The 14,641-nt window shown below is 38.8% G+C and overlaps 1 protein-coding gene across 3 annotated transcripts in view; it reads left to right on the top strand.

The window, feature by feature from the left end:
- Window positions 1-14,641, top strand: part of XPO1 (exportin 1) — a 50,597-nt gene that overhangs the window by 10,447 nt on the left and 25,509 nt on the right. For 2 of the 3 annotated variants that reach the window (XM_066267206.1, XM_066267207.1), the window contains exons 4-5: window positions 448-600; window positions 2,527-2,599. In XM_066267206.1, coding sequence (XP_066123303.1) covers window positions 448-600; window positions 2,527-2,599 — 226 coding nt within the window. The remainder of the gene's footprint in view (window positions 1-447; window positions 601-2,526; window positions 2,600-14,641) is intronic. The other variant, XM_066267208.1, reaches the window with a different exon arrangement.

Below are 14,641 nucleotides of genomic sequence, written 5' to 3'. Positions count from 1 at the left end.
TAGAGGAACAGAAAGAAAGCAACAGGTAAAGAATTCTTCAATTTACATAAATTACAAATGATTTGGTGCCAAATTTATGCACTATGACATTTGGCTTTTATGCAGTCATTTTTTTTTTCTTTAAAGATGTTAACACTACCTGATATTAATCATAATGTTCCATTATGTTGATTGCTTGTAATAGGAAGAAAAGGGGTGTCTTCCTGTGCAACTGACACAGCTAGGCTTTGACGGCAGGCCTCCACAAGGTCTACCCTTTTGATTCCCTTTAACTGAATTCTGTTCATCAATTGTTTTTGTTTCATTGGGTGGTGGGAGGGGAAAGGGGAATTCAATGCATAAAATAAGTATTTCTAAGGGCTCAGAAATTTCTACCATAGGGATCATTCCATGCATTTATTATTTTCATTTAGTCTTTGCTGTTATCTGTCCCTCTTCTTAACTCAGCAGTGGATTTCTCAAATCCTGAGATGCAAAGCAGAAATGCAATTGTTTAGAATAATTGGATTATTTGTGGATATTTGCAAAGCGGTCATTTATCATGGCCTTCAGATTTGGCTGGTACTTAAGATTTTTGAATCGAAATACTCTTTTTCAGAGGTATGTGAGTTCTCTCCATGTATAGAGTCTTAATGTCTAGGAGAGATTGGGTTTTAGGATATTATGATGGTGATCTTTGTATTTCTTCAACATGACATGTGAAAAGCTTTTTGGGGGCTTCCTGCCTCAGTACCCTTGTCAGGAAATACATATACAAGTTGTATTTTCTGCAAACTTGTGCTACCTTTTTACAGTTAGAGAAATGACTAGAGGTTAGTAAATACGTAATTTAGGTAACAAAGTGTAAACATAAAGGAAGAGGTAAATGTAATAAGGGAAGGGGAGAAAAAGTTTAAGCTGAAAAAGCATTGGCCAGACATGGTAATATTAAAAATTATTACTATTTACTGGTGTATTTATGGTGGGTTTTGTTTCATAATTTTTTAAAGTTCTGTTTAATTAGTTGAAAATTAACAAGAGGATATATTCCACGTAGTAAAAAGTACATTGTTTTGACTTACTAAAACTTGTCAGTCTGATTTCATAGCTATAAAATTAAAGTTTTTAGAGTATTATGTTTTTTAAATTTAACAGCGTTTTGGTCAATCAGAAACTTCCTTTTTTGCTTTTATTTACATTTTCTGAGACCTAGACTGTAAAGAGGTGGAGGTATAAATGAACAGGATAGGAAGTTTCACTATTTACTGCTGATTATGAAACCCTTTACTGGCATCAAATTTATATTTTCAGAATTTTGTTTTGGCCTTGTTTTTATTTTGGAAGTCTTTTTAAGGAATGTTTTGCAAATGTAGGGTTTCAGTGGTAAATTTCCCTGAAAAGTTAAAATGAAAGAGAACAGCAAAAACATTTACTGTTAGAGCACAATGTAGTTTGGGACAGTCTATATTGTGCTTTGGATAAAATGAGCATTCACATGATCCCTTTGGTTGAAATACTAATGCTCCTATTTTATTGTGTGATGACTAACCATTTTAAAGATGAACTCTTATTCTCAGCCAAAACTTGCAATCTGAGGTTATATGTCTATATATGAGTGAGTTTACCTTTCAGGTATTATAGCTGATTCTTCCCTAATTCTACTAGTTCAAACATACCACAACAATTTTGTCCTTTTTCTTCCTCCTGTCTGTCCATACTAACTGGTCATGAAAATAATTTTGGGTATTTAATTCCTGTAGCATTATATATTGTTATGAGCATTCTTGACTATTTAGAGTGCGTAATCAGCAGGAGGAACAAAATGGCTTGAAAGTGGTATCCATTTATTAACTTTTACGTTTTTAGTTATAACTCTTGTTTTTAGGAAGGAATACCTGAAAGGTAGATGCAGATTGCAACATGCATTTGTGTATTATTTTTGACTGTGCACAAAAGTTTATCTTTAAATTAGTAGAAATAGCAACTATAAGGGAGGGTTAAAATTTAAAATTATACCCATGGGTTGTCTTGCTGCTCCTTAAATAACACACCAGTGATGTCTGTAAACACTTTTTATAGAAAATATCTGTGACAATACTTTAATCCTTGACCAAGAGCTTACAACTCCTAGAAGATGGTAGGAAGCTTGAGAGCATCCAAGCTGCTAAATTCTTAGGAGCCTGGTCGTGTTAAAATACGTGATTTTATGAGCAGTCATTTATGCTGTGAATTCATATCTGGCTGCTATTTTTCCTTCTACAGATAAGCCCATTTGGCTGCAAAAGGGCTTTTATTTGGTTCTTCTTCCTGGTGTGAGCATGTATAAACAGCAGGACATTAAATAGAGTAGTAAACAATAAAATGAGGAAAATGCATGAAAACTCAGTATATGGGTGAATAGATCCTTGTTTAATATATGTAATTAAACTTGGTAGCATTGTTTTTGAAACTTTAGATGTAAATGTGTAAATGTCTGTCTGTTTGTGAATCCTGCAAGTTGCTAGTCTTCAGCAATATGTTCACATGCTTCTGTTATCCAATTTTCAGTATTATGGACTACAAATTTTGGAAAATGTGATAAAAACAAGGTGGAAGATTCTTCCGCGGAACCAGTGTGAAGGTAGGAAAATGTTTTTACAAAATTGTAAATTCAGAGAAATTTTATTAATCCTGGCATTTTTATTTACAGTTAAGGATTTGGGTGTCAGGTGTATTGAATCTAGTTAATTATGGAGATAGTTCTGATTTAATCATGTGGCAATGCAGTTAGTTTATGAGGTTCTCTTTTAGGGAAAAGAGGAGACCAAACTGTTCGAACTTTCTGCAGTAGATATTGTGATGAAAAATATGTAACACCTCATAGTTACTCTGAAACTATGACTGAAGTAAATGAAATTTAAATACATGCTCTAATATGTCATTTTAAATTCACTAAATAGTAACTGACCAGTAATGAATATTACAATACATGGAATAATACACAAATTTAAAAGTAAAGGGAAAGGAGAGGAAGAGGGTGGGGGGAGGTAGAGAAGTTAAAGGTTCTCATTACTGAAAGACCATGTAAAGTGACTCCCAGAGAATGTCAGTGAACCATAGATTTAGATACGCAACTAAGCCTGACCTATGGTGGCGCAGTGGATAAAGCATCAACCTGGAATGCTGAGGTCACTGGTTTGAAACCTTGGGCTTGCCCAGTCAAGTTACAGACAGGAAGCAACTATTAGAAGTTGATAATTCCTGCTTCTCTGTCTCTCTCTCTCTCTCTCTTTCTCTCTCTCTCTCTTTCCTCCCCCCAACCCCTCTCTTCCTCTCCCCCTTCTACCTCTCTCTAAAAGTTAATTAAAAAAAAGATTCTCAACCACAACTTTGCATGATGAATTTAATGATTCACATTCTTGTTTAAGGTAATTGCTCTCATTTGTAAACACTGGAAAATAAATTCATATCATATTTATTTCATAATTCTTTTTTTAACAATGTCAGTTTTGGGAGGTTTCTCCAGGCTTAAGATTTTGTGGTTCACTAAATATGCTAACATTTCTGAACGTTAATTTTCCTTCATCTTTAAATAACTTTGGTATTGGGAATGGATGGGTATAACCCCCCAAATACTGTACATTACATTTTCCTTAGCATATATATTTATATATGTGGAGGTATATATATTATTGTATATCTGTTTCATTCAAAACACTGTTAGGAATTAAGATTATACAGTGTGTCCGTAAAGTCATGGTGCACTTTGACCAGTCACAGGAGAGCAACAAAAGATGATAGAAATGTGAAATCTGCACCAAGTAAAAGGAAAACTCTCCCAGTTTCATACCTATTCAGTGCAGTTTGATGTGGGCTCATGCACAGATATTTTAGGGCTCCTTGGGTAGCTATCCCGTATAGCCTCTACAGACTCATCACTGTCTGATGGCCTACCAGAATGGGGTTTCTCCACCAAACTGCTGGTTTTCTTCAACTGCTTATCCCACCAAATAATGTTATTCCTATGTGGTGGCGCTTTGTTATAAACTCGCCGATATTCACATTGCACTTTGGTCACGGATTCGAATTTAACAAGCCACAGAACACATTGAACTTTCCTCTGTACCATCCACATCTCGACTAGCATAGCCATGGGCTGCTTCGCTGTGTACGCGGTGTTACGTCATTGCATGCGCACATGCTGCCACCTCATCCTACGTAAACTGGGAGGGTTTTCCTTTTATGGTGCAGATTTCACATTTCTGTTGTCTTTTGTTGCTTTCCTGTGACCGGTCAAAAGTGCACCATGACTTTATACAGACACACTGTATAAGTATATACACTTACATCCAAGTACTGTGGGCCAGAAGATAAAATATGTATGTAAAAAATGAACACTATGTAGACATTAAGTTAGATACATGTAATGAGTTATAAATGTGCTAAAAGAAAGGAATAATGATTAGGTTAGGCCCTTTAGACAAGCTCATTTACACCAGTTGCAATGCTTCTTGTATTTTAAGGAAGAATAGGTTTAGCTATACAAAGAGCAAGCCAAAATAAATTTTGTACAATTTTTTTTTCAGTCTAGCAATTTTTAAAATCAGATTTTAGGTGATTGTTGTAAGCATGTGTTAATTTTCACATATTCTTTTAGGTAATAGCATTTTAAATTTAGGCCATTTGTCTAAAGCACGTGAAAATCTCTTAAATTCTAGTCTGGGTTAGATGTCTTTTGCTATGAGTTCCCTTCGTATATCCTGAATCAAGTTGATCGCAGAGGAGCAAAAGACACACAGGTAGTAATTACCCAAGTAAGAACATTTTAGAAAACATAGTTAGTCCTGGCCAGTTGCTTCAGTTGGTTGGAGCATTATCCCTATGCCCCAAGGTTGTGGGTTTGATTCCCAATTAGTACACATACAAAAGAAATAACCAATGAATGTACCACCAAGTGGAAGAACAAATCAATGTTTATCCCCGTCCAGTTGCCCAGTTGCCCCACTGCCCCATCAATAAGTAAAAATTTCTTTTTTTTTATTTTATTTTTCTGAAGCTGGAAACGGAGAGACAGTCAGACAGACTCCCGCCTGCGCCCGACCGGGATCTACCCGGCACGCCCACCAGGGGCGATGCTCTGCCCCTCGGGGTGTGGCTCTGCCGCAACCAGAGCCACTCTAGCGCCTGGGGCAGAGGCCAAGGAGCCATCCCCAGCGCCCGGGCCATCTTTGCTCCAATGGAGCCTTGGCTGCGGGAGGGGAAGAGAGAGACAGAGAGGAAGGAGAGGGGAGGGGTGGAGAAGCAGATGGGTGCTTCTCCTATGTGCCCTGGCCGGAAATTGAACCTGGGTCCCCTGCACGCCAGGCCGACGCTCTACCGCTGAGCCAACCGGCCAGGGCCTCAAAAAATTTTTAACAAAATTAAAACATTAGTCTGACCAGACAGTGGCGCAATGGATGGAGCGCCAGACATGGAGGACCCAGGTTCAAAACCCCGAGGTTGCTGGCTTGAGCGCAGCCTCATCTGGTTTGAGCAGGGGTCACAGAAAAGTGCCCATTTGCTTCTCCATCCTTTCCCCTCTCCGTCTCTCTCTTCCCCTCGCACAGCCAAGGCTTCATTGGAGCAAAGTTGGCCCAGGTGCTGAGGATGGCTCCAGTTGTAACGGAGTAAGGCCCCAGATGAGCAGAACATTGCCCCCTATTGGGCATGCCAGCTGTAGCGCCCTGGTCAAGGTACATATGAGAAAGCAATCAATGAATAAGGTGCTGCCACGAAGAAGTAATGTTTCTCATCTCTCTCCCTTCCTCTCTGTCACTGTCAGTCCTTCTGTCTTTCTCTGTCACAAAAAAAAATTTAATTAAAAGACATTTTAATTTTAAATGCTCAAGGAAAATACAATCGTAATAGAACATTTTAATTTAGATTTAGGTAATACAAAATATATTGCATTGATATGGATTTTATCACTTTTTATTTTGGCCAGGAAAAAAAAATACTATTTGTTGGAGGTCTTCTTCTCCCCCGCACACGATAACATCATTTATCACACTTGGCTGTCATTGTTTGTATCACTCATTCCCCAAAATGTTAGCTTAATGATGTCAGGGATTAGCAAATGTCTTGATTGTTTTCTTGCTTGGCATACAGGTGTCAGTATATAATTATTTAATTAACAAATTACATATTATTAAGTTTGTGTTCCCCGATTTACTTTATTCCTCTACTTTAAGTACTTAATAATAGCTTTCCCAGTATTTTTGCTCTTATAAATTATGTGTGTGTGTATAGTTGATGTCTTTGAGGTTAAATTTTGAAGTGAATATTTGCATAGATAAGTTATAAATCAGACTTTTTTTTTTAAGAGTATGTTTATTTTATTTTTTTTTATTTTATTTTATTATTTTTTTTTTTTTTTGGTATTTTTCTGAAGCTGGAAACGGGGAGAGACAGTCAGACTCCCGCATGTGCCCCACCGGGATCCACCCGGCACGCCCACCAGGGGCGATGCTCTGCCGCGACCAGAGCCACTCTAGGGCCTGGGGCAGAGGCCGAGGAGCCATTCCCAGCGCCCGGGCCATCTTTGCTCCAATGGAGCCTTGGCTGCGGGAGGGCAAGAGAGAGACAGAGAGGAAGGAGGGGGTGGGGGTGGAGAAGCAAATGGGCGCTTCTCCTATGTGCCCTGGCTGGGAATCGAACCCGGGTCCCCCGCACGCCAGGCCAACGCTCTACCGCTGAGCCAACCGGCCAAGGCCAAGAGTATGTTTATTAAAGTGAAACAAAGAACGCTAAGGACAGAAGAAGCAACAGGAGGGAGCTTAAGCAGTGGAGAGAGCTTAGGCAGTACTGCTTTTACTCACTGAGAAGTCACAGTGAAAGAAGTGAGCCAAGGCGGGCTACTATTAGTTCAGTAGACAGAGAAAAGGGGGCCTTGCAGACAGGTTCAGGGGTTAGGATGAGCAGCCACTGCCCATTGCTCCCCTGGCTACAAGTTTTGTGATATTCCTTAGAGTCGAGTGAGGTGATGCATGCTGTGGGGAAAGAACAAGGAGAGGGAAAGGTGCAGGTATTCTTCTAGGGAGGTAGAACACCAAAGACTTAAGTATTTTAGACTTACGAAAGGTGAAGGATAAATTTTAATATGTGAAGTACAATGGTTTCTAGATAGAGGGAGTGTTTGCTAGTCACTGATGTAATTAAAGCTAAACTAGGATTTTCAGGGATGTTGAATCTATTATCTTGGCTGCACATCAACTTTTCATTTTAAAAATAATTTTTTGCCTAATTAGTAATGATCTAGAGCTGGGATGCCGAGGACCCAGGTTCAAAACCCCAAGATTGCTGACTTGAACGTGGGATCATAGAGATACGATCCTATGGTTGCAGGCTTGTATTGTCTCTCTCTCAAAAAAAAAAAAAAAAAAATATGTATGGCCTGACCAGGCGGTGACCCAGTGAATAGAGCATCAGACTGGGATGCAGAGGACCCAGGTTTGAGACCCCGAGGTCGCCAGCTTGTGCGCAGGCTCATCTGGTTTGAGCAAAGCTCACCAGCTTGGACCCAAGGTCTCTGGCTCGAGCAAGGGGTTACTCAGTGTGCTGAGGGCCCACGGTCAAGGTACATATGAGAAAGCAATCAATGAACAACTAAGGTGTCGCAGTGAAAAACTAATGATTGATGCTGCTCCTCTCTCTTCATTCCTGTCTCTCTATCCCTGTCTATCCCTCTCCTTGACACACACACACACATTCTCTCTCTCTCTCTCTCTGTAAAAAGAACAAAACAATGTATGTACTGGTTTAGAAATTTTAAACTGTAAAGCAGGAGTCCCCAAACTTTTTACACAGGGGGCCAGTTCATTGTCCCTCGCACCGTTGGAGGGCCGGACTTTAAAAAAAAACTATGTACAAATCCCTATGCACACTGCACACATCTTATTTTAAAGTAAAAAAACAAAACAGAAACAAATACAATATTTAAAATGAAGAACAAGTAAATTTAAATCAACAAACTGACCAGTATTTCAATGGGAACTATGCTCCTCTCACTGACCACCAATGAAAGAGGTGCCCCTTCCGGAAGTGTAGCGGGGGCGAATAAATGGCCTCAGGGGGCCGCAGTTTGGGGACCCCTGCTGTAAAGGGTGGGGTGGGGGAAAGACACTAAAAGACTCCTTTATTCCTCCCTGAAATAATTATATGTATAAATGTATCTGCATTTTTATTTTTTGTATTTTTCTGAAGTGAGAAGCAGGGAGACAGAGACAGACCTTGGCATGAGCTTGACTGGGGTCCACTGGCACATCCACCAGGGGGCAATATTCTGCCCATCTGGGGCCTTACTCCGTTACAACGGGAGCCATTCTAGCACTTGAGGTGGAGGTTATGGAGCCATCCTCAGCACCTGGGCCAACTTTGCTCCAGTGGAGCCTTGGCTTTGGGAAGGGAAGAGAGAGATGGAGAGGGGGAAGGATGGAGAAGCAAATGGGCGCTTTTCCTGTGTACCCTGGCTGGGAATCCATCCCAGGGCTCCTACATGCTGCGCTGACACTACCGCTGAGCTAGCCATCCAGGGCTTGTATCTGCATTTTTTAAAATTTAAACCAAAGGCTTGTTTTTTCTTTTTTGAGAGGTGAGAGAAGTTGAGAGAGATGAGAAGTATTGACACTTAGTTGCATCACTGTAGTTGTGCTTTGATTCCTTCTCATACTTTGTGTGACTAGGGGATTCCAGCTGGGACAGGGACCCCTTGCTCAAGCCAGGAACTTTGGGGTTTCAAACCTATGCCCCCACTGATCAGGCTTTATCTATTGATTTTACAGAGAAGACTGGTGGGGAAGAGAAGTATCAACTCATAGTTACTTCACTTGTTCATTGATTGCTTTGTCCCTTGTGCCGTGACTGGGCAAGCTTAGGGTTTTGAACTGGCGTCTTCAGCTTTCCAGGTTGATGCTCTGTCCAGTGTGTCCCCATAGGCCAGGCTAAAGGCTCATGTTTTAATCTATGAAGGCATATGGATTATAAATGATGTGAAATAGACACAAGTTTGCTGGCATTGAAAGGAGTGATGAATTAATGAAATAAACAGTCCAAAAAAATAAGATCATAATTGGATGTTTTGGAGGTTTGGTCGCTTAAAGATAGTTGGGTAGTTACTGAGTTGTGCAGTTCTGTGTTATAATTCAGGAAGTTGACAGACCAAAGCTAATTACTCAAGGTGTACAATGCTTTCGTTTAGAATTAGGCACATGATAATATCTTTTTGAATCTTGATTATCTTGCAGGGTTATTGGGATATAAGAGGTGTAATGTATGTAAAGCCTTCTGTACTTCTAGGTGCTGATTATGAAAAACACAGCTTGTTTGTTGGGGTCTTTTCTTCCACAAAAATATCTTCATTTCTTTTAGTTTCACTAAATAACCATATAGTAGTCTCAAGTTAACCTTAAAAAAAGTTTCTGCAATAGCTTCCTAATGGGGCTCCTTAATACTCACTTTTGTGTGTTATAATCTAGTCACCACAAAGGATTTGGCATGATATTTTTAAAATAGAACTAATTGGGTCACTCTCATGCTTAAGACTTCCCATTGTGCCTGACCTGGAAAGCTGAGGTCACTGGTTCAAAACCCTTGGCTTGCCTGGTCAAGGCACATATGAGCGTTGATGCTTACTGCTCCTCCCCCTTCTCTCTCTCTCTCTCCCTCCCCCCTCCCCCCTTTCTAAAATGAATAAATTTTTTAAAAGAACTCCTATTGTACTGAAGTTCACAACTTCATTATGTTGCCTTAAGTGATACTGACTTTTAAAAATGATTTGCATTTGATTTTTTCTTTTGTTTTCTTGTGGTATAATTTGGCATACACAATAAACTGTACAATTTGATATGTTTTGATTTATGCCTATACCCGTGGAAGCACCACTCTTCATCTTGTGATTACCATCTTCCCCCCCCCAAATTGCTTTCTATCACCCACTTGATTAACTAGTAGTAGAATGGCTGCATCATATGGTGTTGTATGTTTAATGGCCTATCCAGCTGATTTTCCAAAATGGTTGTATCATTTTACTTTCTCACTAGCAGTATGTAAATATGCTTTACATCCTCACTGAAGCTTGGTATGATGTTTTTGTTCTAACCATTATAGTACATATAATAGCCTCTCCTGGTTTTAATTTGCATTTCCCTAAGGAATAATGCTGTTGAGCATTCATTCATATCATCTGTGTGTATGTGTGTCTGTTACTATAAGTTGATACTGTTATTCTCTGTTGAACACAGATGATGGTTGTTTTCCTTTGTGTGTAATTTGGAGAGAAAATTTAAGTTTTAGAGCTCTTAAGCTCTTGTGTATAAAGCAGATTCATGAGAAATCCCTTTATTTTTTTGTTTCACAGAATGTAATGTTTGAAACATCAGTCTAATCTCAAATTTGACAGATGCAGCTATTTGTTTCTTTTTACCAGTTTTCTACCATGCTGGTATAATAAGAAAATACTGATTAAATATATATATTATATCTTAAAAAACAAGGCAGTATTTTCAAAATGTCCTGTTATATTTCAATATCATATATATTTGACATAAAATAATTTCCTACCACTTCTGTTAAAGTAGCACTTTGTCCTTAAAGTTATGTGTACCTTCTATAAGAAATGTTTACTTCCTTAAGACCTAACAATACCTAATACTTCACTTGTATCCCCATAGCAATAGGAGACTTACACATAGACTTTATTAAAGGAAGATAGATATTAATAAATTTGATTTTTTGTTTTAGAAAAATTAAATCTTTAATAAAATATGTAATAAAATATATATAGCATTTACCATTTTATGTCTGTAATTTAGTGTTGGTAAATTCACAATACAATATTGTGATGTACATTGTCACTGTACATCTCCAGAATTTTTTCATCATCCCAATTTGAAATTACCCATTAATCTTTTTTTTTTTTTTTTGACTGACACTGGTGAACAGAATTATACAGGTTTCACTTGCACAATTTTTCAAATCATCTATATACTAAATTGTGTGTTACCCCGGCAATCACCATAAGTTGTTCATATCAATGAGTTGTTTTGGTTTTTACCCAATGAACGCTAACAATTTCCACTCTTACCTTAGTTTTCTAGTCCTTTTAACCACTATTACACTTTCTGTCTTTATGAGTTTGCCTATTTTAGTCATCAAATATATGTGCAATCATGCCATATTTGGAAAAGGGGGTTCCCTGCCTGAAAGTTGCTTATGGGACATGCTCTGTCACTATGCCAGCCTCTGGCCCCAAAGTCCATCCATGCCTGAAGCCCAGCTCTGGTGGTTGGTATGAGACCAGGGAGACCGATAAAGATGTGCATGGTAGTAAATCACATTACAAAAAGAATACTTAATTTATACATTTATGACTAGATACTCTAGTTTATTACCTTATTTATTTCACTTAGCACGTGTTTCCAAGGTTTCTCTGTGTTTTAACATGTATCAGAATTTTATTCCTTTTTAAGGCCAAATATTCCTGTGTGTGTGTGTGCATGCACACACCACACTGTTTATCCATTCATTTATGTGGATATTTGGGTGGTTTTCACCTTTTGGCTGTTAAAAATGATGTATGAAGCCTGACCTGTGATGGCGCAGTGGATAAAGCATCGACCTGGAAATGCTGAGGTCGCCGGTTTGAAACCCTGGGCTTGCCTGGTCAAGGCACATATGGGAGTTGATGCTTCCAGCTCCTCCCCCTTCTCTCTCTCTGTCTCTCCTCTCTCTCTCTCTGTCTCTCCTTTCTAAAATGAATAAAAATAAAAAAAATAAAAAAAAATGATGTATGAAGTCTATAAAATTTTAATTTCTGCATTATCTTTTAGAGTTCTTGTTCAGTATCTGTTTAAGGCCATAAACCAGTCTGGGGCTCTGATGGTCAAATCAACCAAGCTAACCTCAGTGCCTGAGGCCAACACTGGAACCAGGCAAGCTACTGGTTGCAAGAGTGGGAGAGGAGGGAAAGAGAAGCAGATGGTCAATTCTCATGAGTTCCCTGACTGGGGATCGAACCTGGGATGTCTGCACACTAGGCTGCTGCTGTATCCACTGAGCCAACTGGCCAGGGGTTACTGCATTTTTTCACTATCTTTATTTTATTTATTTATTCTAATTAAGTGATAGGCGGAGAGGCAGAGACAGACTCCTACATATGCGCCCTAACCAGGGTCTGGCCAGTCGGCTCCCTACCAGGCTCTGCTCTGCCCATCTGGGCAGCTACTCTGTTGCTCAGAGACTGAGCTATTTTAAGTACCTGGGACAGGGCTGGGGAGCCATTCTCGGCACCAGGGGCCTGCTTGGCTCAAACAATTTGAACCAAGACTGTGAGAGGGGTGAGGAAGCAGATGGTTGCTTCTCCTGTGTGTCCTGACCAGGAATTGAACCCGGGACTTGCACAGACTGGGCTGATGGGCAACACTCTACCACTGAGCCAGTCAGCCAGGGCAACTGCTTTTTTTAATAACCGTATCATTACCTAGTATTTAAAAGCTGCTATTGGGAAATAAGATTATTAATACGCTTTGTAAACAACTTGCAATATATACAGATTCTAGGTCAAAATGGAATTTACTTAAAACTCACTCTTTTGGGTAGCTGAAGTTGATACTTTCCACTTATTTATATTGACTCTTTGGCATTGCTGTTTTAATTGGAAATGAGACTGTCAATTATTTTTTTCTTGACATAGAGAAAATAGGGTATAGATGATATAGATTCATAAACTCTTAGATTTGGAAAAATTTACATCATATCTGCCTTCTAATGACTAGTTAGGCATTTTTAAAGTAGTCTTTTTGTTTGTTAAAAACCAGCACTTCAATAAATTGATTACTGGTAAGTTTAAAATTTTGGGAGGTTTTGTTTTTTTGTCGGGTTTTTGTTGTTGTTTTGACAGAGGAACTGACAGATAGGGAGAGAGATGAGAAGCATCAGTTCATTGCAGCACCTTAGTTGTTCACTGATTGCTATTTTTAATATGTGCTTTGACTGGGGAAGAGGGGGATGGAATACAGCTAAGCAGCTGACCCCTTGCTCAAGACAGCCACCATGGGGTCATGTCTATGATCCTATGCTCAAGTGGATGAGCCCACGCTTAAGATGGTGACCACGGGTTTTGAACCTGGGTCCTCTGCATCCCAGTCCAATGCTCTTTTCCACCGTGTCACCGCCTGGTCAGGCTCATTGGTTGATTCTTGTATGGGCCAAGACTGGAGATCGAATTTGCAACCTTGGCATATCAGGAAGAGACTCTAACCAACTGTGCTACTGACCAGGGCTAGAGTTGTCTTAATTGAGCTGCTTTTAAAAAATTGCTGGGTAAACTATAGGAAGGAATTTGGGAAGGAGTTAATGATACTTGAGCAAATAAGCTCTGGTATCTTACAGTAGGAGATTCTAGACAGACATTAAAAAGACCAAAATACTTAATCAAAACAATGTTATTTACATATAGTTCCAGTCTATTGAAGGAACAGAATTTCTGATCATGGTAGAGTCACATTAAATTGGGACTTAATTGTTGGTGAGAACTTTCTAGCTTTTTGGGCTATTTTCATCTTTTACCATTTTTTAACTCTACAGAAAATTTTGGAGGCCTCTGAAAAAAGGGAGAATTAATGATTATTCAGTAACAGAAGAGTGGCAGGATCTACTTTATATCCAATCCTGTTTTGTATTCTCTGAGGCTGAGAAAAGCCACAAAATCTTAAATACTCCCAACTAGAGGCAACACTAGTAGTTATGGACATTGTCTTGTTCTTTTTGACAGATTTAAAAGAAAACTACAGAATTTCTTATTTCATGCTATTATTGTCAGTCTTTTAATCAGAACAGGCTGTGTTTTTCTATTTTTAAACTTTTATAACCTGGATTAAGAGGTTTCAGAGAAATGCTTTTTATTTTATTTATTTTAATTGCTCTTTTTTATTTTGGAGGGATTTAATGATAGTAATTTATATGTAAATAGAAAGGTTGATGTCAGAATTATATTTTGACTAGCTCTAGTGGTTATCAAGATCATGTGAGATTGTTGTGTGATACATAAAGATTTTTATTTTAAAAATCATCTTATTAAAACTAGGCCTTATTTTGTTTGCCCACAAAGCCACTTAAGATTTGAAAATAATTTTAGACTGTACAGTGGTACCTTGAGATATGAGCAGACCAACATATGAATTTTTTAAGATACAAGCTGCGACTCGGTTCATATTTTTATTCGAGATCCAAGCGAAATTCCGAGATATGAGTCATGATTCAGGAAGCTGCTGCTAATTGGCGCACGGGTCCAGTATCAGCAGCACAACACCAGCATCTCGTTCTTTCTCACTTGTTACCTGCAGAATCAAGTCGAATCTTGTGCACTGTACTCATTCTTGCATCGTTTTTCACTTTTTACTAACTTTTTTTGTGTGCTAACATGGGGCCGAAGAAAGTGAGCGTAAAGGACAGTGGTGAGAAGAAGAGAATGATGTCCATAGAAGTAAAGCAAGAAATAATAGAAAAAGGTGAGCATGGTGTACAAATGATTGAACTGGCAAGGCTGTACGACTGCAATACATCTACAATAAACAAAAGGATGCCATCAAAAGTGCAAATTGAGCAAAAAGGAACTATAATTCTGTCCCAATTAAGGACAAATATCCAT

Source organism: Saccopteryx bilineata, chromosome 3 (assembly GCF_036850765.1).
Source record: "Saccopteryx bilineata isolate mSacBil1 chromosome 3, mSacBil1_pri_phased_curated, whole genome shotgun sequence".
In the NCBI taxonomy this organism is placed as follows: domain Eukaryota; kingdom Metazoa; phylum Chordata; class Mammalia; order Chiroptera; family Emballonuridae; genus Saccopteryx; species Saccopteryx bilineata.
This window is presented reverse-complemented; position numbering and strand designations above follow the sequence as displayed.